Below are 23,939 nucleotides of genomic sequence, written 5' to 3'. Positions count from 1 at the left end.
GTCGCAGTCAGGACCGGAACCCAAGCTTCGGATTCTTGTTTCCACTCTGCCACAGGGTCCCCTCAAATAGGAAAACAAAAAACAATCTGTGTGTAAAACAGAGCTGCTGGGGCCTGAGTGGTACCTGAATTCTCTCAGTTGGGGTCTCTTCTCTTCACTGCACTTCCTGAGGCATGGCTGAGAGTACTTCCCATTGTCCTTTCTACTTGTCTGTTCTCCCCTTGCTAAGGAGCTGGGGGCTTGGGTGGAGAAGGGGAAGGGCTTTCCAGTTGAGCAAGTGGTTAAGAAGAAATGAGGAAAGGCTCCCTAGAAGTGGAGAGATGGGCACTGGAGGGCATCCTGGTCTTCCAATATTATAAATCCTCCACATTCAAATTTATGGCTGAACCATCTTTTCATCCACGCTGTTGAGAACTCTATTCCCCTTTCCCAGTCCCTTATCTTGACTGTCCTTGTTCTGGGGCCCTTGGATTGTAAGCCAGCATACACCCATTTTCAGTAGAGCTTCCCCTGTAACCTGCCTGGCTGGGGTGCTAACAGGCTGGCCTCAGATGCTACTGTCTCTGTGGTCATCCTGCCACTCAGAGTGAGGGTCACATCTGCCTGCTGCATTTCCACAGTGTAGTCACAATCTTCCAAACAGCTCCAGCCTAGGAGACTGTGTTACTTGGGAAATGCATGAAGGCCCAAGGGGTGTTTGGACATCTTTAAATGTTGGAAGGCCTCTTTCAGGGATGAAGGAGGGCCCAACCTGTGCCACTGGTTTCTGAACCTAAAGGCAGCTGAACATCGGGGAAGACTTGCAAGGCTCTGAGCAGCCACAGAGCATCTGAGGATCCCGGCCACAAACCTCATCACAGCTGGAGACGGGTGGGAGGAAAAAAAAGGTGGGGGATAAACTAGGCTCCTTTTAAAATCTCTTCCTACTTTAAGAGTCTATAAAATCACTCAGGAAGGTAGTGATTATGAAGAATGGGCTAAAGATGATGCCTCATCAGGAGGCAGACCAGGGAAGTTTCTAGCAAGGAAGAGGGTCCCAGGAGAGTAGAGGGGAACTCATGAGTTGATTTTATGTCACACAAATGTAAGGTATAAGGAAAGCAAACACTCTGTGTATCCAAATAGAAGCCACACAAAGTTTTATGCACTAATACTTAATGACAGTGCTCAAGCTATCTCTCAGAATTGCGTACTCTTTCTACATGCAGTTCTTAGAAGCCTGACATGTAGTCAAAAGGCAACCAAGGCTCTTCCAGGGATTTAAGAAGACTGGCATCCACATTACTGACAGGTGACTGAGAAGGACTGAAAAGCTATAGAAATCAGACTACAGAATCCCACAAAGAAGAGCAACTTGGACCCATTTAGTATAGGCACAAAAAGCCATACTCCATGTAGCCCATATACTATGTTCCCACAATACCTCTAGGCCATTAACAAAGAGCTATAATTATGTCCAGGGCACTTCACCTAGAAGATAAGAAAATGCATAATACAATGTAGATTTAAAATATTTTTTTGGTTTTGTTTTATAATGTAGGTAAAAGACACATTTAGGTTTTTGGGAAAGTTCAGTTGTATGGCCCACTCATTTTTTAAAAAATTTATTATTGTTAATATATTTATTTGTCAGAGAGACAGGCACAGCGAGAGAGGGAACACAAGCAGTGGTAGTGAGAGAGGGAGAAGCAGGCTTCCTGCAGAGCAAGCAGCCTGATGTGGAGCTCCATCCTAGGACACCGGGACCATGACCTGAGCCGAAGGCAGACGCTTAACGACTGAGCCATCCAGGTGCCCCCCACTCATTTCTTAATACTGGACAAATAAAGTACGTTTTCTGAAATCTGTCCTGGGCTTCTTCATGTTCCCTGTCAGGCAGATCCCCCCCCATCCGGGGTGCCCCCCACTGTCTTCACCCCATGCTTCTTGGCCCCTACCTTCCCTCCACACCCCTCCATACCCAAACTTCCATTTCATTTGTGGGCCAGGAGGAGGAGAGTGATCAAGGTGGAACAGGACTGGGCGCCTGGGAGGCTCAGTCTGTTAAGCATCTGACTCTTGATTTCAGCTCAGGTCATTATCTCAGGGTCATAAGATCGAACTCTGCATTAGGCTCCAGGCTCCATACTGAGAGTGGAGCCCGCGTGGGATTCTCTCTCTCTCCCTTCTTCTCCCTCTACCCCTTCCCCAGCTCTCTCTCTCTCAGAGAAGAAAAGAAAAGAAAAAAAGAAAAGATAGAACAGCAAATACCTGAATCTGGAAGGTCAGGATCTGGTTCCATATCGGGTTCTCAGTTTCAGTCAGCACATTTGTCTTGAGCTAGGAACATCCCAGAACAGTGTGTCAGCCTGTCCCCTCCTCTCTCCACAGACCTCACCTGCCACCCCTTCCAGCCCTGCCCAGGGATGGACGCTGTCTTGGCACAGGGTTGATCATGGGAATGGTCTAAAGACATTTTGACAACCTCTCCTCAGGTACAACGTCAGTCCTTTGTATATCTGCCCAGATCCAGATTCCCTATTACTTATCTTCAGATCATCTTTCAGTTGACTTTGTTATTAAATAGTCATAAGGTTACTAACTTTATATATGAGTGCATATACATAGATTTTGTTAGATAAACTCTATTATCCCAACAGAAAAGTGAGCAAAAACCATGCTATGATAGTACACAATGGCATACCCCTTTCCAAAGCATCAACTTGACTTCGTTTTTAAACCTGTCGCTATTCTAAGCAATCATGTCAGTGAAATCAAGGGTTGGTTGGACTGGTTAATACATACTGGTTAACACATTTTTGTGTTTGTGTTACAAAATACAAATTTGTATTTGTAAACATACTGGTTAATACATTTTTAATACATACTAGAAAATCAGAGATATTAACATTTTTTGAAAATTGTGAAATTGTGTGCCAGCTACTGCCCAAGAGCATCTCACCTAGACCTGAGCATGCAAACTACATTCAGTGTGGTGGTTTTGTCCACAAATCCTTTGGTAAACCTTCCTTGGAAAGGTAGACATTAATTTCCCTCCCTGTATATATGGGCTGGATTTAATGATGCTTCTAATAGGTAGGATATGGTGGAAACAATGGTTTATGAATTCTGAGACAAACCTACTTAACTTAACCCAACATTCCCCAAATTTGAACATAGGATCCTTGTTTTGCACAGACCATCCATCAGCACACTTTGGAAAATACTACTCTCTATTCACAGAGGATCATGGGATGTCAACAACTCTTTCGCCCAGAACCTTCAATTTCTGCATGAAGAAACCCAGCCCCCAAGAAGACAGTGACCGTTTCGGTGTTGTTTGCAGACATGTTGTTTCATTCCCTCATTCGTGCCCTTCATGCACATTAGGTGTTCAGTGGGCATCTGCTCCTGCAGGGCTCTGTGCCCAGCTTGCAGACACAGGGTGACTCAGCCATGGCCTCCATCTTCAAAGACTTCCTGGTCCAGTGGGGTTCAGCCCACTGATGGAGGACCTGAGATCAGAATCCAGGGGTCGAGCCCACCAACTCCATCTTTCCTCACACACTATCCAGGTGACAATTTCTCAAAATCTCAGACCCTTGCTACACTTACCTTTTCCCCAATTAGTTCCACCTCCAACACAGGACTCACTAAGTGCTGTTTCTCTGTGAACAAGAAGTTATAAAATTTCTAAGACAGCAGCATTTTTTTTCAAGGGAAGGACACATAGAGGTGACAGAACAACTCACACCCCTTCACCATCCGCACTACACCCCTACCCAGGCAGACCTCTCCCATGTCCACTCTATCTCTATGTGTCATGGTACATAATGGCAGCGAGGGTGGGCACTGCCATAGGGAACTGGGAGTCTGCATCCAGGCATCAAAGACAGGTCGGGGCATTTGATTCATTTTAAAGAGTATCTGTGGAGTCTTCATGAAACAAATCTGGGTGGATTTCAGTCTCATCCTCTCCCCAGTCACTGAACCTTAGGTTCGCATCAAAATGGAACAGGGAGGGGTGCCTGGGTGGCTCAGTAGGTTAAAGCCTCTGCCTTTGGCTCGGGTCATGATCCCAGTGTCCTGGGATTGAGCCCCGCGTCAGGCTCTCTGCTTGGCGGGAGGCCTGCTTCCTCCTTCTCTCTGCCTGCCTCTCTGCTTACTTGTGATCTCTGTCTGTCAAGTAAATAAATAAAATCTTAAAAAAAATTTTTTTTAAATAATAATAAAAAAAAATGGAACAGGGAAGCCCCATGAGAATCCCCCATGCCACTGTGTAGGGAACCTCAGGGTCAGTCCCACCCTGCTACCCTGACTCTAACTGAGATGAAGATCCTCTGCGCAGTAGATGAAGAACTGTAAGTAGGCTACGTTGGTTGGGACCACCGATGACTTGAAGATCTCAGTAGTGGTGTCATCAGCCCCATAGGGCATCTCTTGATCTACCTGCAGAGACCAGAGAGCTTACAGGGTAGAGTCATAGGATGGTCATGGCCATAGCCACCAGATTTGACTTCCCCGGCTTTCCACTTGGTACAGGGGAGGGGTGGCCAACCCTCAAGTGACACGCAGGCAATTAAAGCATGTGAAGATCAGTGGCCGCTCTAAGGGCCCAGGGGCACCCTATGGAAGCAGCCACAGTAGGAAATGTCACTGGGGTGTCAGGGCAGCCTCACCAGAACCTGGTCTCCCACACCGAGGACACAGATGGTGACTTTCAGGTAGCCTCTCACACCACTGTTGGGTTCATTCGGCTGGCAGAGGCCTAACCATTTCCTCATGAGTGTGTGACCTGAAGGGGCAGAGGGCCCATGGGAGACCGGCCTCCAGTCTCCATCCTTCTTCCCTGAAACCAGTCTTTCTTTCTGTGGGAGAGGGGTGTAGAAATGGGTCTCATATATTCTGGGTCCCATACAGTAGCAGAGGAAATTGGGAGTCACTCCTACCCATAGGCAAATGTAGTGCACTCACCATGCTGCCAGCAATTGCCTTTAGGAAACAGAGAACCCTCTTCTCCATCCTGGGAACCTACAGTTGTTGTCACTATCCTGGTCTGAGAGAGGCAAGCAGTTTCCCCAACCCTAAGCTCCAACCTTTACCTACTATGTATGTTATGGCCAGATTGTATGCTATGGTTACAGCAGAAACCTCTACTCAAATGCCAGTCTCTAAATACTGCCCTCAAAAATTAGAAATGGAAACCAAGGCAGCAATAAAAGTTGAGCATTTGACCCAAAGGGATGCCTTGAGTTTTAAAGACATTATCATACAGAAAATAATTCATACCCTCTAATACTTTCCTCTCATGTGCTGAACGTACAGGGATTTTGAAATGTTTAGACAACTGGCCTGCTTTTTCTTAGAAGGCACACATACTTGCAACAGCTGATACCTACCTGGAGAATAGTAGATAAACCCAATATCTGTCTGAAAAGACAAGAGTAGAGTAAGGATTAGTTAGGGTCTCTGGCCAAGATTTGCAATATCAACAAACAGCAGTGCTGTACTGACAGTATTAGCCACCAATGCTTGAGAACTCGCCCTGCCCGAACTTCTTTACTCTTTACAACAGCCTACACTCTGGTCCTTTGTCACCTCCACTCTGCAGAGGGGGATACTCAGTGTGAGAGAAGGGCCTGAAGTCTTACAACTATTGCTTGAGAAGGTCTGGATTGAAAGGGTTCTCAATCACCACACAGCACTACCTGGCCCACGCAGTGTTGACTCTTCCCTGGGTTCCCATCCTGCGGAAGAGGCTGGTCAAAGGAGGAGCTAGCAAAGAGACTATGGGCTTTCCCTTTTCCTCTGGGAGAAGGTTTCTGCCTGAGGCCTGAGGGATGTGGTACAGGACTGAAGTACTTGTATCCTGAATATATAAGAAAATCTCAAAACCGAGTAGTAAGAAAATGACCCAATGAAAATGAGCAAAAGATTTGAAGATTTGTTTATTTAATTTTGAGAGAGAGAGAGAGAGTAGGGGGAAGGGCAGAGGGAGGCAATCTTTCAAGCAGACTCCCAGTTGAGCAAGGTGCTCGATGCGGGGCTAGATCCCATGACCCGTGAGATCACGACCTGAGTCGAAAGAGTCAGATGCTTAACGGACTGAGCCACCCAGGCGCCCCAAATGAACAAAAGATCTGAACACACAATTCAACCAAGAAAATATGTAGATGACGAATAAGCACACGGTAAATGCTCAACACCACTAGTCATTAGAGAAGTGTAAATTAAAATCATAATGAGATAGCTCTACATATAATTGGAATGGCTAAAGTAAAAAAGATGGACTACGTGAAGTGTTGATGAGAATGGGGGGCAATGGGAACTCTAGCACACACTGGTGGTGGGAATATAAAATGATAAAGGCTGGAATTGTTGGGATAAAAATAGTTAGGAAGTTTCTCTAAAAGTTAAACACACACCTAATGTATGAGCTACTCAATCCATTTCTACATATTTATTTATTTATTTATTTATTTTTTAAAGATTTTATTTATTTATTTGACAGAGAGAAATCACAAGTAGATGGAGAGGCAGGCAGAGAGAGAGAGAGAGGGAAGCAGGCTCTCCGCTGAGCAGAGAACCCGATGCGGGACTCGATCCCAGGACTCTGAGATCATGACCTGAGCCGAAGGCAGCGGCTTAACCCACTGAGCCACCCAGGCGCCCCCATTTCTACATATTTATCCAAGAGAAATTAAATTAAGATTCGTACATCCCTGTTATAGCAGTTTTACTGTAACAGTCAAAAACTGAAAATGAGCTAATGTTCATCAACAGACAAGTGGTTAAACAAACTGGGATAAATCTGTAAATGGACTCCTCAGCGATGAGAAGGAATGAATTATTGACAGGTGCAATGAACATGGATGAATCTCAGAATAATTATATGGAACGAAAGAAGCCAAACAAAAAAGGGTACGTGCTCTATTGCCCCGTTTATATAAAATTCTGGGAAAGGCAAATGAAGCTATAGTTGTAGAAAGCAGAGCAGTGGCTGCCTGGGGGTGGGAGGGAGTAGGATAGGGATAAGAGATGAGGGTGAGAATAACAAAGGGGCACCAGGAAACTTTGGGGGATGATAGATGTGGCAGATACATTTGTTATCTTCCTTGTGATGATGGTTTCCAGGAATACACACATTTTAAAATGTATCAAATTGGGGCGCCTGGGTGGCTCAGTGGGTTAAGCCGCTGCCTTTGGCTCAGGTCATGATCTCAGGGTCCTGGGATCGAGTCCCACGTCGGGCTCTCTGCTCAGCAGGGAGCCTGCTTCCCTCTCTCTCTCTCTCTCTGCCTGCCTCTCCATCTACTTGTGATTTCCTCTCTGTCAAATAAATAAATAAAATCTTTAAAAAAAAAAATAAAATGTATCAAATTATGCATCTTAAATCATGTGTAATTAATTCTATGTCAATTGTACCAAACCAAACCCAACCAAACCCAGGCACCCCTAATGAAGCAATGATCGTCAGTGATCGTCAGTGGCTGTTAACAACATAAAAAGAGAGACCAACAGTCATTCTGTGCCTCCCACTGAAGTCATTTTGCCAAATAATGGACCCAAATCTGGCAAGCCTCTAGACAGCACACAGCTGGGCAAAGTGACGTGTGAAATGATCCTTTGGAGATGCAGTCCACAAAATCCAGACTGCAGGAAAACTCTACAGGACAAACTATCCAGTTTCTTTAGCAAATTATGAGGGAGAAAAAATGGGCAGGACCCACAGAATCAGAGAGACCTAAAAATACATTTTAACCAGCTGCAATGTATGTGCCTAGTCTGCATCTTAACTTGAACAAACCGTGAAGGGAATTCATAAGATAATTAGGGGAATTTGAACATTGGCTAGTATTTAATGTTATCCAGGAACTGGAAAGGTTTTGAAATGTGATAATTACATTTGATTATGCTTAATAAAAATCTTTACATTCTATAAATATATACTGAAGTATTTAAAAATAAAATGATATGATATCTGAGATTGGATTCAAAGTAACCCAGCGGGTGGTGTAGACAAAACAACACTGACAATGAATTAGTGAAGTTGAGTGACTGGGATGTGGGAACTCAGGATACTATTATCTCTGCTTTTGTGTATTTTTGAAATTTTCCAAAGAAGTGGTTGTTTAAAAAGGTTCACTTTCTCTCATGTCTATGACTTATTTTTTAAAATATTTAATTAATTTATTTATTTGAGAGACAGAGGCGGGGGCCAGAGATGGGCAGAGGGAGAGGGAGAGAGAGAATCTCGAGCAAGAATCTCCCTGCTGAGCACAGAGCCCAATGTGGGCCTCGATCTCACAACACTGAGATCACGATCTGAGCTGAGATCAAGAGTCTGATGCTTAATAGACTGAGCCACCCAGATGCCCCTCATGTCTGTAACTTATTTAACAGTTCATACCACTGGTCACTTCTGGAAATTGTGCAGTGGTCTCTGAGAGCACAACAATTTTAAACTCCTGCTTCCTAACCTCTCTGGAATCTCACAATCTCTAAGCACCGCCCCCCTTTTTAAAAAAGATTTTATTTATTTAATCGAGAGAGAGAGACAGAGAGTACAGAGGGAGAGGGAGAGGGAGAAGCAGGCTCCCCACTGAGCAGAGAGCCCCATGTGGGGCTCAATCCCAAGACTCTGAGATCCTGACCTGAGCTGAAGGTAGATGCTTAACCCACTGAGTGCCCTGCTTATGCTGCTTCTTTAAGGGACAGGTCATGACTCTTCACGTGCTTATTACAAGTTGTGAGAAAGAAACCTTACTTTGATTTGTCCTAAATATGCCTTTCCCAAGGTGGAAGCTTTTTTCAGGGGTTGCCAGATTTGGCAAATAAAAATATAGATGCCCACTTAAGTAAGAACTACAGATAAATGACGACTTAATTTTTAGTATATGTAGGTTCCCTGCAATATTTTGTGAGAATCCATGCAATATTTGGGGCATCCTTATTTTTAAAAAGTATCTATTAGAGCGTCCTGTGTTTAATCTGACCCTACCTTTTCCCAATCTTCCTGAATCTGGAGAATCTTTATTAGTCCTTCATGACTGTGTCAACTTTCCTCCTCTCTCAGCCTGTGTCTTTCCAAAGCAAACATTTTTTAAAAATTTTATTTATTTATTTGACAGACAGAGATCACAAGTAGGCAGAGAGGCAGGCAGAGAGAGGAGGAAGCAGGCTCCCCGCTGAGCAGAGAGCCCGATGCAGGACTCGATCCCAGGACCCTGGGATCACGACCTGAGCCGAAGGCAGAGGTTTTAACCCACTGAGCCACCCAGGCACCCCCAAAGCAAACATTTTTATTCTATTCTCATAGGCGGCAATTTTCTCTGTGTTTCTCTGCCTTTTTGGATTTTCTGCTTCCATTTCCTGGAGGCAGAGATTTGAAGTGTGCCGATAGTATTTAAGTGTGGGGAATTCGACATGGCACCCAGCTCTTTCATAAATGGTACACACTTTCATCCTTACAAGGACTCTGTACTTTGAGAATAGCATCAATTCCATTGTACAGATGAGGAAGTAGATGTTCTGAACAACTTGTTTAAATCAACCCATTTCGTAGGTGGATCCAAATCTGGAGATTTCTGCCTGAAAATTTAAGTTTTTGCCCCTAAAATTGGGCATAGAGCCCATGGTGGGTCTCTATAACTGTTTCACCAAACCTCCTCCTTCATCCAGGGCTCACTTGAAATCTCCCGATCTCTGAGTTGAATCTCATCAGTGTGGAATTCATCACCTGCAGAAAGATCTCAGTTACTTACCTCCCCCATTTCTCCCACCTCTGTGGGAGGACTTACAGGGATTCTCTAGGATTTGCTCAATACTTCCTAGTGACTCATGCTTCCACAAAGGTTTTCCCTTCTAATTCTCATTGATTTCTTAATACCCTGTGAGATTCAGAATTTTAGTTCCCTTCTACTGATGAGGAGATTGATCAGAGGGTCCAATTCATTTGATGAACCAGAAGATCAGCCCAAAGCAAAGTGTTGCACTCAACTTTCTCTACTACCTGCTGTCCTGATCGTTTACCATGTCCCTGTGTTCCCAAGACCATGCATACTCTTCAAGGGGGAAGCCCTCTTATTCTCCTTAGCCCTGTGCTGGGCACATAGAAGGCACCTGATAAGCACGTTCATCACTGCTACCGAGGTCCCACTGGTTGGGGAATGGAATGTCCTATGTTGAGGATCCTTTGGTGGCATGGGAATCCTGGCACATGGGAAGGGCTATTTTCTTCCCTTCGGGGCCCATCTTAGGGTCTAATAGTTGGGATTCCATAAGATTTGTTAAATGGATGAATGGGGAGTCTGGGCTGCTGGGGAGTGACAAAGGAGCTAGAGGCTGTGTGTGGTCAGAAGGATTATCTGAAGTGACTGGCTCTAACGGTGGGGTGGGGACGATGAAGTCCTTTCCAGAATTGAGATGGGATAAGAAGGTGGGCCTACCTTGTTTGGCTTCTCACCTGGATTAAGATGGTCTCATCAAATAACTTAGCAGGTACCTCATAAAAATTCTGGAAGAAGATCTGAAGCAGAGGGAAAGGAGGTAGGGGTTGGATGATATTCCTTCCACCACTTCACCCAAGGACTCGGTTAGCCTGAAGGCTCAGACTAGAATGCTTCTACTCCAGCTCTTGCGCATTTCATGCTCATGCTCCTCCTCCAGAAGCAGGGGCCTGCCAGGCTCCTGGAGGAGGTTCTGCTAGGGTAAAGCGCAGGGGCAGGGGATTCCAGGAGCATCTGTCAAGAGCAGCTCAAGGTCCAGCTAGCTGCCTGGGATACAGACCCAAGCCTCTGTCTCCTTCTAGATTGCCCTATCGGTCCACTGCACCTCCAGCCTCTGCTGAGCCAGAACCATCTTTTCTAAATGTAAACCTAGCCCCATCACTCTCCTCCTAAACTCCCTCCATGGTTCCCAAGTGCCATCTGTGACAGGGTCCTAGTGCATTTTGCAGCCTTCCCTCTGACCGCCTCATATCTACTGTTCTGCTAAGTTCTGCTACTTCTTGTTTCTAGGCTTCTGAAGACACTATTGCTTTTTCCTGAATTTTCTTTCTCCATGATGTCCCTCTTTCCCTGCTAGACTCTTCCTTCAAGGTTTTGGAAGCTCTTCCTGAGTCTCCCCATTCCTCCCTACTCTCACCATGCTATTATCTATTGGCCTATTTACCAATTAATTCAGTGAGTATTTATGGACTTCCAACTATGATCAGCCCAATGCTATAGCTTAGGGCTTCAGCAGTGGCAAGATGTAATGGTCTGGGCCTGCATTAACAGTGCCCCCAGATCTGTTAACCCCAGTTTTGCACCATTATCATAGTCTATGTGTTCACAGGCCAATCCCCCCACCACCCCAAAGACTACTGGCTCCTCCAATGGGAGGTTTCAAATGATTTTGTCTGTATTCTCAGTGCCAAGCAGTTCTTGGCCCTCTGTAAATGCTCAGCCAATGTTTGTGGAAGAAGCAAGCTTGCCTGATGCCTGCAGGAAATGCCCAGCCCCCAGCTAGCCCCTGGCTGCCCCCCTTGGCCCAAATGCCCCATTCAGTTCTGAAGGGCACGTGCAGCCCACCTCATTGAAGAAAGGGTTGTTTCCCATCTTGATCCGCGTGTTGTACTGGTAGCCTCCAATGACCACATTCACCATCGGCTTGATGTTGTTGCCCATGAGCTGTCGGGCTTCAAATACCTTCACTCGGACCTATGGGGGGAATATGGGGGCACCTGAGGTAGGGGTCTGGGCCCCCTTCTTCAACAGGGGCTCGTCTCTAAAAGAGCAAAGTGTTCTGATAAGAGGCATCTACTGGGGTGGAAGGAGACCCACAGCGAACTGGACTCCTCCTGCCTGAAGGTAAGTTCTAGGAAGGCCATGGCTCCTCCTCTTTTCCTCTTCTGGGAACTGTCCCTTCCACTGCTTTGTTCTTTTCATCTTGTGTTACTTAGTGGTTTTCAATTGCAATGGGCTTGTTACAGAATACAGAAATGAAGTCTAATCTTTCCCAGTTTTGTTTGTTTGTTTGTTTTTAAGATTGTATTTATTTATTTGACAGAGAGAGAGATCACAAGTAGGCAGAGAGGCAGGCAGAGAGGGAGGGGGAAGCAGGCTCCCTGCTGAGCAGAGAGCCCCATGACCCTGGGATCATGACCTGAGCCGAAGGCAGAGGCTTTAACCCACTGAGCCACCCAGGTGCCCCGAGTATCCTCATTTTTAAGCAGGTGCATGGCATGATAAGAATGACATATTTGAAAGACCCCATTGGCTGAAGGATGGACAGGAGAGAGCTGGAGGCTGGGAATTTAGGAAGAACTTATGAGTGGTCCAGGGACATGATGGTGGTGGCCCAGGTCAAGGAAGTGAAGTGGTGATGGAGAGGTGGGGACAATTGGGTGATATTAAGAGCTAGGACTTGGCCATTGACTGGATGCAGGGGATCGGGTGAGGAAGAATGCAGTCAAGAATGACACCCAGGGGCGCCTGGGTGGCTCAGTGGGTTAAAGCCTCTGCCTCCGGCCCAGGTCATGGTCTCAGGGTCCTGGGATCGAGCCCCACATTGGGCTTTCTGCTCCGCGGGGAGCCTGCTTCCCCCTCTCTGCCTTCCTCCCTGCCTATTCGTGATCTCTCTCTCTGTCAAATAAATAAATAAAATATTAAAAAAAAAAAAAAAAAAAGAATGACACCCAGTCTCCTTGGCAGGTGGCAGGCTGGAGAGCAGGTGAAGGTGTAGCAGAAATATTGGGTTACAAGTTACAGATCAGAGGGAAGTTGCTGAGGCATGGGATGAGGGTTCCAGTAGTCATAGCGGGAACTCTCCTCAGCCCTTCCCGTACAGCTCATTTTGCCCTGCACATGGCTAGCCTTGTGTTGCCAACAATCCTGAGGACTCTTCCAGGTCTTTCATTCTGCCTCCCCAGCACTTGCCAGGGCCTATTGGTATACATACAGCCAACAGTGCCTCCTGTGGCCGCCCTGAAGCTGTCTCTAGCTTCCCTTTCCTGCAGAAGTGGCTCAGAAATGCCCGGGAGGAGCAGGGGAAGCAGTGAGGCTCTGAGGACCTGTAGCTCTGGTCCTCTGCCACGACCTTGCAGAGAGATGGGGACAGCTTGGGATCACAATGAGAGTGTCAGGTAAATCAGCCCCGAATCCTCACCTGAAAGTGCTGAGGCTTCGAGGACAGAGCCATGGGCATGCCGGAACCAGGGACCATCAGTTTCCGCCTGGCCATCTCTTGGGCACTTAGGCCCAGGAGGTCGTAATCACCTGGGGAAACACAATCTGGGTGGGCCCTCAGAGGCTGCGCTAGGGAGGCTTTGAGGCATTATGCCCATTTCATTGTTCTATCCCCATTGACTAGCTTCTGACTAAAACCATGGCCTAGAAGTCCTGAAAGGGGCACATATCCTCCCCAGAACATTCCCATGGGCCCCTTCTTACCCTCAGTAACCCTGGGCCCCACACTCTACACATGAGGGCTCTTGGAAATGGCCATCTTTGCTTCCCTCTGCAGCCCACTGGAGGCTTGGCCTTATGTCTAGAGACGACAAGTGGAAAACTCAGCCAGGTATCTGGAGATTGGCCTCTAGAACTTAACCTGGTCACAGTCCTTCTGTAGGCCTCAAGGGATAGGTCCCAAAGGTCCCAAAGAGCCTATCCAGCTATGTTTGGTGACGAACAGGGGTAAGTCCCAAGGACATACCTAATTTCGATGCATACTGTTTTCTCGCAAGGGTCACATGTAGGGTGACAGTGCACTGCAAGGCAAAGGCAGGGGGGCTGTAAGCCAGATCTTGCAATCCTTGGTCAAGTCCTAACACTGGAAACTTGCCCAGCCTGGCTAAGTTTGGAGACATGAAGCAGTGGTGGTGACAAGGAGGTACAGCAGAGTGGGGAAGAGAGGGAGAGGTACCTTGGGGCCAGCCCAGAACCACTGATGCCAACAGCTCTTCTGCTAGCTCAACATCTCCTGACCTCGGGAGAGGACTCCTGCAAATACCTCTTTTTTTTTTTTTTTTTTTTAAAGATTTTATTTATTTATTTGACAGAGATCACAAGTAGTAGGCAGAGAAGCAGACAGAAAGAGAGGAGGAAGCAGGCTCCCCGTGAAGCAGAGAGCCTGATGTGGGGCTTGATCCCAGGACCCTGGGATCATGACCTGAGCCTAAGGCAGAGGTTTTTAACCCTCTGAGCCACCCAGGCGCCCCTCTTGCAAATACCTCTTAATTGACCTCCTGCCTCCAAGTGCTCTGACTACACTCATCCTACCTCTAGACCATTGCCAGAATTGCCCCCTAAAAAGTGCCCTAACCGATCAGAGTAAAATCACAACTCACCAGCATAGACCATAAAGCCCTTCACCTCTGGCCCCTGGTCCCAGCTAGACTCAGCTCTCCCACCACCACCTTCACATCCTCCCAACCCCTGTGTCCCAGCAGTGCAGCAACCTACCCTTCCCAAACCAACAGCCTGCCTTTCTCTCTCTCCAGCCTTCACCCATGTACCTCACACACTTGTCTAGGATTCTCTTCCTTTCCCGTCTGTGTTGCAAACTTATGCCCCTTGAGAAACTGAATAAACAAATGGACAATGACCAGACCTTATATAAAAGTGGAACTCTGACACACAGTCTGCAGCCAGCAATTCAGGAAACCAGCCCAACAAATCTGCAATAACCCATCCAGGACGCCAGCCTGTTCTCTCTAAGTCAGCCTGTAGAAGTCAGAGTATGCCTCAAACAATAGCCTCTGTCACAATTGGCCCCAATTGTGTGGCCCCGACTGATAGAGGACTTGATTCACAACTGACAGTTTTCCTAATTTTTGTCCCTTCTTCCCACTCAGGACCAACCAGAATAAGCCAAATACACACCCCTAAGCAATCACATGGGATGCCTGGCTTCTAGTTGGTCCACTTACAGCTTCCCCTGACCAATGGCTTCCTATCAGGGCACACTGGGAGCCTTCCCTGCTTCCACTGTACAGCTTCTCCCCTCCTCTGTCTGCCTTTGAGTCTCTGCCAAAATGCGAATGATGGTGGCTGATACTGCTGCTCTAGCCAGTTCTGCATAAATAGCTTTTGCTTCTCCTCCTCTGGTTGATCTTTGCTTGTTTCCATTTACCTTAATCACGCCCTCTGTGAAGCCTTCTATGACCTCCCACACGGAATCATTCACTTCCTCCTGTTCCCAGTGACCTAGCCTTCCTGACCCTTGTGCTGGAGCACTGTCACTGTGAGTGTGCTTACTCTAATGGACCATGGTCTTCATTCAGTTTTGTATCCCAGGCCTAAGACAGGTGCTGTCATCCAATGGACAATCGACTAATCAATCTAAAAGGATGGATATGGGGCAGGAGGGTGGGTGGGTGGATGGATGGTGGGATAGGCGGGGTCAGGGAGATGCTGGCAGTGTGATGAGGCCTCCTAGGAAAGGAAGTGCTCTCTGGTGGGGTCACTGGGCCTCTGCTAACGTGGAGTCATCTAGCTTCACTGGCTGCCCCTGCTCTGCGAGCCACTGTTCCTGGGGCCCAACTCACATCTGTGGATTGCATGAGATGGTTAAGCAGGTTCAAGTCCTTCAAAGAAAGGACCTCACTCGGTTTTTTCACCAAGGGCTGGAGCAGTATTGTGGCCAGCCCAATGAATCTGGGGAGAAGAAGAACATGTATGAGATCCAAAGTCAGGGGACAGGGTGTCTTCTGTCCCAGGCATGACTTTATCTAGAGAAGGTTTTCTCTGCTACGAGCTGTGCTGCCCACGGAGAGAGGCTGCAGGAAGGACACAATGATGTAGAGAACCCAGCAGAAGATTTAGGGCTCTCACGTCTCTGAGAATGACTTTGGGGCTCTGAGAAGTATGTGGCCCAGTTACTGGCTCTGCCCTGCTCAGCCCCTTCCCAGGAGTTCTTCTCCCACACTACTCTTGAATGGGAACAGTCCCAAGTAACCACCAATTGGACCAGGGATGGGACATCTGATAGAAGCTGGGCCAATCAGGTTCTCCGTCTTAGGAATTTTGACTTGGGATGCTCTAAATTCAGTCTCAGTTGGGTGTTGGTCTCTGTTGGGCACTAGAGTGGGGCCATGATAGGAAGCCAGGATTGGACAGAGAGATGCAGAGATTTAAGAGCCTGTGGCTTCAAAAGAGGCAGAACTGCCCCTGGCTTCCTAGGTTCCTGATTCTGATTGCTCTGCCCTCCCAGCCCCATCACCCTCCCATACACTCCACCTCCACTTTTTTTTTTTTTTTTTTTTTGGTCCCATTAGTTGGCTGGAGTGGATTCTTGTCTATGCCACCTGAGTGAGTTATGGATTCGAGCCAGGAATTGCAGCAAGTGCTGTAGCTTTGGTCAGAGAGACAACCTCCTTCCTTTCTCTGCCTCACCTGTCTTTCTTTGCTGCGCCCACGTCCCGAAGGATGATTTGCAGAAAAGAGTCATTTTGGAGGGGGCAGTCCGAGAGGTACCAGATCAGGGTCTGTGGGAGGCACAGAGAGGTCAGCATCCTTCCTCCACCTTCTCCTTCCCAACCTTCCAGAAAATAAGGAAAGATGCAGGGAACAGGCTGTGTTTCTCTTGAACTGGAGAACCTCCCTCAAGGGAGACCTGTCCCTGCTTCAGGTTTCTGGGAACATCAGGACCACCAGGTTGGACAAGATGGGCCCTAATATGGTCCATCCCCAGAGTGGAGAAGGGCCAAGAACAGCTATGGGCCCTCAGGCCTGCACAGCCATATCAGCTCGGGGGCTACTCTCAGGCCCAGATGCCCTTGGGGAAAGCTTATGCTGCTCCCTGGCCTCCCCCTAGAATTCTGAGCATGGCTAGGACCCAACCTCACTCTTGCGGTAGTCATTGCTTCTTTTGCGTTTGTCCTGATGGGTTTACCTCATTCCATATGGGGTTATTCCCCTCCGCTTCATGAGTTCTCCTCTTGATATCTGTAAAGAGACCAAGGGGTGTCAGTGGTGGTAGGAAATATTTCAAAGTCTAGGTTTAAGTGTGGCAAAGAGAGGGAGGACTCCAGGAACACTTTGAGTCCATGTTGGCAGATGTGGTATGACATGGATTCTTACTCTGGGGATGTCAGAATTTTCACTTTTTGTAAGGGTAACATCATCTGACATGACAGATAATGCGTTCACTTCATTTTCTTCTCTGGAATGTAGTTCCTAGCCATCTTGCAGCCAGGTGGTATCTGGAGACTCGCTCTGGCCAATGTAATGTGGAAGTGATTTTCACCACTGCCACGACTAGCTCCTAAAAATCTCCCATGATGCTTTTCCTCTCCCTGCTCCACACAACCATCCTCACCATCTGTGGGCAGGGTGGTGCCAGGATGACTTTGCAGCCATGAGCAGTGAGCAGTTGGTCCCTAAACCACTGCTTGGGGGAGCCACCTGAGATGACTGCCCCCTTGATGCAGGATTTGGTGTAGGAGGTAAACTTTCACTGTGTTAAGGCATTGAGATCTCAAGGTTTATTTTTTACCAGAGTACAAAGCCTAGTGAACCTTAAGACATGCCAAAACATCTCTAATGGGTTAAAAGTTCCTCATCCATAAATATCTTTGAAAGAACAGCCCATAGCCCTGCAAAGAACCTCTAAATTGCTCAACCACTTAGAGATTCTTCCCAAGGAAAGAATGCGGAAGAGGGAGAGACTTCCTGTGAGGAAGTCAGGAGGGGTGCAGGGTAGTGGATGCTATATGAGGGAAAAGGGGTTCAGAAAGGTAAAAAGGGAATAAAAAATATCATTCAATAATAAGAATTTATAGGTAAATCTCTGGGCAAACCCAAGAGTCCGGGACTTAGGCATCTTTATAAGAGGTATTTCTAGGAGGAGAAAGATCACATCCATGGGATGGTAGGAAAGGCGACTCAGACTCAGCCTGTTCCCTGGCTCACGGCAGACACATGGAACGTCCACTATGCCTCTCTAAATCTGGGGACATAAACACATATGGATTGCCCTGTGAGCCTAGAATCCCAAATGTCCATTCTCCAAGGGGTATTGTCATGCCCAGTGAGCACAGAAAAAAATTAAGGAGCTTCATTCTTTACTCCATATCTGTTACAGAAACAACTGTGCCTTCTTTCTCTCAGCCCCGATTTTCTCAGTCCCCGCACATGCTGGGAAACCTCATTCGCCATTATCCACCTCCCTCTGCTTGCCACCAGCAGACTGTCAATTTTCTTGCCCTTCCTCCATTCCCACTCCCAGCTCTGTGTTCTGGAGACACTCTAGATTTCTTTTCATGTTGTCTCCCAAATCCTTTCACCATCCCCCACCCCTGCCAACCTTCTTGGACATTTTTTCCCTTACCTATAAAAAATGGAGACAATAAATCTTGCCTCATTTGCCTCATAGGATTGTTGTGAGGAGCAAAAATCGCTATGTTCATGAGAAGACTTTGATGGCCGTAAAGGTCACTTACAGGAACCAACAGTTACTATAGGAGGTTATATAAGAGCTGTACATACATTATCTTTTTAAAAATCCTCACATCAAGCCTGTGAAGCAGGTACTTTTTCTTTCTTTTTTTTAAACCTCAATGTGTGGCACAGCCCTAGTTCACAGAAGCATCTCGGAAAGTATTTATCTTCTCTTTTTCCCGTAGCCATTCCCCTGGAAAAAATGAGAAGCAGAGATGTCCTCACAGGAGAAATAATGGCAATAAAGTGAAGTTTCAAAAGAACTGGATGATATCTACTCTGCCTTTCTGTCATACAGGGCATCTTTTAGGCCCCAGGAAGTCTATTTTTTCACCGAATACATGTTGCTTCTTGGGGGCTAGTCTCTCCCATCCCGGTGTCTGGCTCTCACCTCGGAAGTAGGCAGTCACACAGGGTCTGGGTGGGGGGCTGAGGGGTGGGTTAATCGTAGCTGAATCCACGACCAGCCGCAGCATGCCTGTCCTCCCCCTCTTTCCCTCTGCAGCAGAGCCTCCTTCTTGGAGCACCTTGGGTTGACGTTCTCCTAGGGCTCACAGGGTGAGGAGAACCCTAGACCTGTTGCTTAGCAGTAGAAATGATGTCACAAAGGTGGCTGGTTCTTGGTTCTGGAAAGGAAAGGAGGGGAATGACAGGAGAAAGTCAGGAGTAGGAAGCAAGTGGCTTGAGGTGACCAGGCCTGTACAAACAAAATAATTTGGCTGCTTTGCGTTTCCTCTTTTTTTCTCTTTCTTATTCTCACTGTCACTCTGATCTCATGATCAGGTATAAGGGTAGTCTTTCCTCTTTATATAAATAAGCAAGTTATCTGGAGTGAATCATTGCCAAAGTCCCACAATTTAGATTAAAAAAATGAGAGAGGTGAGGTGATGTGAGGAAAGGAATAAGGAAATCAAAGACCATTTCAAGGACAATTCAGGAAAAGCTAATGCATAAGCAAACATGTAGGCGTCTTTTTTTTTTTTTTGAAGATTTATTTATTTATGTGAGAGAGAGAGAGAGCAGGGGTTTGGGGCAGAGGGGGAGAGAGAGAGTCTTAAGCAGACTTCATGCTGAGCATGGAGCCTGACAGAGGGCTCGATCTCATGACCCTGAGATCATGGCCTGAGCTGAAACCCAGAGTTGGACACTAATACCACTGAGCTCCCCAGGCCCCCCAGGCCTCCTTTTTCCTAAAGGAAGCCTAGGTCCAAATAGGAGTCTGTCTTTAACAAAGGGAAATGAATTTTAAATTGATGAGCTTTTATGCCAACTAATTTTAAGGTTTTAAAAAAATCTCAAGGTCAATACAATTTTGCTGTGGTATCTTGATAGCTCTCAAGACCCCTCATCATGGGGATGGAGCTGGGTCACTTGTTTTTGTCTCATCTACACTAAGGTTTTTTTTTTGTTTGTTTGTTTTGCTTCAGTTTTTAATATTGTATAAATTACATCTTCTCCAATAGCAGGAAGATTAGCAGATGTTTTAAAAATGTATATTAGTTGATGAAACAACAGAACAGTAAGCTTATTATGCCTTTTTTTTTTTTTAAAGATTTTATTTATTTGAGAGGGAGAGAGACAGAGTGAAAGCACAAGCAGAGTGAGGGGCAGGGAGAGAAGCAGACTCCCCACTGAGCAGGGAGCCCAATCCAATGTCTGATGCAGGGCCCGAACCCAGGATCCCAGGATTATGACCTTAGCTGAAGGTAGACGCTTAACTGACTGAGCCACCTAGGTGCTCCACTTTTTATGCCTTCTAAAAGAAACATGGTCTTTAAAGAGCAAAAAGCCATCTCGGGATCTTGGTGCTACAGTTGCTTTCTGGTGTGGCAGATATAACAAGAAAATGCTCTTTCTGACAGTTTTTCTCAAAATCTAAACACAATACAAAGTTTTTGCTTTTGTTCATGATTTTCCAAACTAAGCATTGTGACATAAAAGGCAAACTCTGGAAAGGGAACGGCTGATAGATTTGACTGCAGAATATTTAAAATTTCTGTGCAGAAAAATATACCTTTAAAGATAATACCAAAGTAGGGAACATATACCACATACCTAATGTCCAGAATATTAGCATTTTTAAAGTGAGAATTTTTTAAATAGAAATTTTAAAAGCTTTTATCTATCTATCTATCTTTTTTTTTTTTTTTTAGATTTTATTTATTTATTTGACAGAGAGAAATCACAAGTAGATGGAGAGACAGGCAGAGAGAGAGAGGGAAGCAGGCTCTCTGCCGAGCAGAGAGCCCGATGCGGGACCCGATCCCAGGACCCTGAGATCATGACCTGAGCCGAAGGCAGCGGCTTAACCCACTGAGCCACCCAGGCGCCCCAGATTTTATTTTTTTAAAGTAATCTCTATATCTAACACGGGGCTTGAATTTACAACCCCGAGATCAAGAGTTTCATGTTCTGCCGACTGAGCCAGCAAGGTGCCCCAACCACGAGCTTTTATAATTTAGAAAGGAAAAGATTAATACTCTCAAGGAAGATGAGGGAAAGTTTATAACAGGTGAATGCTCAAATGGACAAACAAAATGAAAAAAAAAATCAGTTTCTTTAATAATCAAAGAAATTCAGCAAGATACAATTGATCACTTTGCCAAAATTGATTCAAAACCAAAAAAAGAAAAAAAAAAAAGTTAGAGAGGGGCGCCTGGGTGGCTCAGTGGGTTAAGCCTCTGCCTTTGGCTTGGGTCATGATCTCAGGGTCCTGGGCTCTCTGCTCAGCGAGGAACCTGCTTCCCCCCCTCCCCACTCTCTGCCTGCCTCTCTGCCTACTTGTGATCTCTGTCTGTCAAATAAATAAAATCTTTTAAAAAAGAGAGAGAGAGAGATTAAAAAAAAAATTCAAGTCCATTAATAAAGAAATGGGGGCGCCTGGGTGGCTCAGTTGTTAAGCATCTGCCTTTGGCTCAGGTCATAATTCCAGGGTCCTGGGATTGAGCTCCACATTGGGGCTCTCTGCTCAGTGAAGAGCCTGCTTCTCGCTCTCCCACTCCCCCTCCTTGTGTTCCCTCTTTGGCTGTCTCTCTCTGTCAAATAAATAAATAAAATCTTAAAAAACATAATCAAAGAAATGCAAGAAGATATCATTTATCCCCTCCCAAATAGAGAAGAATGAAAAATGGTAAGAGTGATGTGCTAAGGAAGGAACAGGGGCAGAGGGAAATTATGAATTCTTACAAAGCACTGATGGGAGAATAAATAGAAAAAGAACAGAAGCTTGGCCCGGGATATGTGCCAGAGAGAGAGAATAGACTTGGGATACATGTGGCAGGCACTCCTCATTCTGGGTCATTTCTTCTGGTATTAACCTCTGTGTTTCTAAACAGCATCCCTTGAATTTTGCAACTTGAGACACTGGCTCTTAAGTCAGCTCTTACCCCGTCCCTCCCTCCTTCCTGCCCCCCAGCTTCTCTCTCTCCAAATTCCCAATTCATCACTTTCAGACAGTGCTACTGCTGTTTATTATGCACGTGGGGAGTTTAGCTTTCTCATACTCTGCCTTTGCCGCATCCTCTTCTCCCAATACAATTACCCCTCATCTGGGGACTAAAACTACACTCAGTCTTTTCATTACGATGATGATGTAGACTGTTTCACTGCAGATCAAGGAATATACAGTTGACCTCTGAACAACAGGGGTTTCTTTTCCCCCCCATGAAAAAGTATTGTTCTTGTTCATACATGTCAAATTTCAACTTTCTTTTTTTTTTTAAAGATTTTATTTATTTATTTGACAGAGATCACAAGTAGGCAGAGAGGCAGGCAGAGAGAGAGGAGGAAGCAGGCTCCCCGCTGAGCAGAAAGCCCGATGCGGGGCTCAATCCCAGGACCCTGGGATCATGACCTGAGTGGAAGGCAGAGGCTTTAACCCACTGAGCCACCCAGGCGTCCCAAATTTCAACTTTCAATAATAAAATTCAATAAATCTGATTCCTCAATCATACAAGCTTGCTTTACACATTTTTTTACATGTTGTCAAAGTCTGTAGCCACACAAAACATCACAAGGATTTGACTCTCTGCATGGTACCATCACACAGAAGGGAGCTGATCAAACAACATACATTCAAAGATTAAACTGTAGGTACACGCAGTGTATTCAGCCCTTTTCTTTAACATTATAACACTTTCCTCTGAGAGACAGGTATTCTTTTTCCTTTATATTTTAAGAGAGAGAGTGGAGGTAGAGGGAGAGAGAGAGAGAGAGAGAATCATAAGCAGGCTCCATACTATGGAGCCTGTTGTAGGGCTTGATCTCATAGCCCTGAATCAGGACCTGAGCTGAAATCAAGAACTGAGCCACCCAGGCACACTGAGATAGGTACTCTTAAGCTACAGTATACCAGAATTTTGATATTCACATTATAAGAAGCTTTCAAACTTTGTGGTAACAGTGATCAATTTAAAGAAACAAGACACAACCAGAGCTGGGAATGGAATTAAAACACTTCAACTTTTGCTGTGCTCTGGGCTGCCATTTTGTTTTTTAAGATTTTATTTGTTTATTTGACAGAAAGAGATCACAAGTAGGCAGAGAGGCAGGCAGAGAGAAAGGGGGAAGCAGGCTCCCCTCTGAGCAGAGAGCCCGATGTGGGGCTCAATCCCAGGACCCTGAGATCATAACCTGAGCCGAAGGCAGAGGCTTAACCCACTAAGCCACCCAGGCACCCCCAGGCTGCCATTCTTTTGTAAATTTTTTTTTTTTTTAAGATTTTATTTATTTGTCAGAGAGAGAGAGAGAGAGAGAGAGCACAGGCAGACAGAGTGGCAGAGGGAGAAGCAGGCTCCCTACAGAACAAGGAGCTCGATGTGGGACTCGATCCCAGGACGCTGGGATCATGACCTGAGCCGAAGGCAGCCGCCTAATGAACTGAGCCACCCAGGCGTCCCCCAGGCTGCCATTCTTAAAGTCAGTTTAATTGTATAATTTTTCCATTGTGAACAACACAGGTTTGAACTGCATGGGTCCACTTGTATGTAGATTTTTTTCAATAAATACAGTGTAGTACTGTAAACTTATTTTCTCTTCATTATTTTCTTTTCTTCTTTTAAAGATTTATTTATTTGGGAGAGAGAAAGCATGCACAAGAGAGCATGAGCAGGGCAGGAGGAGCAGAGGGAAAGGGAGAAGCAGACTCCCCACTGAGCAGGGAGCCTGAAACAGGACTCTATCTCAGGACCCTGAGATCATGACCTGAGCTGAAGGCAGATGCTTAACTAACTGAGCCACCCAGGTGTCCCAATCCTATGATTTTTTTTAACACCTTCTTTCCTCTAGTTTACTTTATTGTAAGACTATAGTTATATAACACATATAGAAAGTAAGAGTTAATTGACCATTTATGTTATTGGTAAGACTTCCGGTCAATAGTAGACTCTTAGTAGGTAAGTTTTGGGGAAGTCAAAAGTTATACATGGATTTTCTGACTGTGCAAAGTGGGGTGGTCGATGTCCCTGACCCCCGTGTTTTTCAAGGGTCAACTATACTCTAATTCCATATCCTTTCTCTCTCTCTTAATTTATTTATTTG

The 23,939-nt window shown here is 46.0% G+C and overlaps 1 protein-coding gene across 6 annotated transcripts in view; it reads right to left on the bottom strand.

Annotated features, from left to right (window-relative positions):
- Positions 1–18,964, bottom strand: part of FER1L5 (fer-1 like family member 5) — a 53,555-nt gene extending 34,591 nt beyond the window's left edge. For 4 of the 6 annotated variants that reach the window (XM_032351911.1, XM_032351909.1, XM_032351912.1 and 1 more), the window contains exons 1-13: positions 18,793–18,964; positions 16,855–16,907; positions 16,356–16,447; positions 15,509–15,617; positions 13,675–13,729; positions 13,129–13,238; positions 11,553–11,681; positions 10,445–10,507; positions 5,379–5,409; positions 4,659–4,774; positions 4,305–4,428; positions 3,595–3,647; positions 2,251–2,319 (exon numbers count right to left, since the gene is read on the bottom strand). In XM_032351911.1, coding sequence (XP_032207802.1) covers positions 2,251–2,319; positions 3,595–3,647; positions 4,305–4,428; positions 4,659–4,774; positions 5,379–5,409; positions 10,445–10,507; positions 11,553–11,681; positions 13,129–13,238; positions 13,675–13,729; positions 15,509–15,617; positions 16,356–16,447; positions 16,855–16,907; positions 18,793–18,877 — 1,089 coding nt within the window. In that variant the 5' untranslated portion in view covers positions 18,878–18,964. Of the gene's footprint in view, positions 1–2,250; positions 2,320–3,594; positions 3,648–4,304; positions 4,429–4,658; positions 4,775–5,378; positions 5,410–9,667; positions 9,719–10,427; positions 10,508–11,552; positions 11,682–13,128; positions 13,239–13,674; positions 13,730–15,508; positions 15,618–16,355; positions 16,448–16,854; positions 16,908–18,792 lie in introns of those variants that run through there. The other 2 variants (XM_032351910.1, XM_032351913.1) reach the window with 2 other exon arrangements.
- Positions 18,965–23,939: the final 4,975 nt, after the last annotated feature.

This window comes from Mustela erminea, chromosome 7 (assembly GCF_009829155.1).
Source record: "Mustela erminea isolate mMusErm1 chromosome 7, mMusErm1.Pri, whole genome shotgun sequence".
Classification (NCBI taxonomy): domain Eukaryota; kingdom Metazoa; phylum Chordata; class Mammalia; order Carnivora; family Mustelidae; genus Mustela; species Mustela erminea.
Note: the sequence above shows the minus strand (reverse complement) of the source record. Positions and strands in the feature narration are given on the sequence as shown.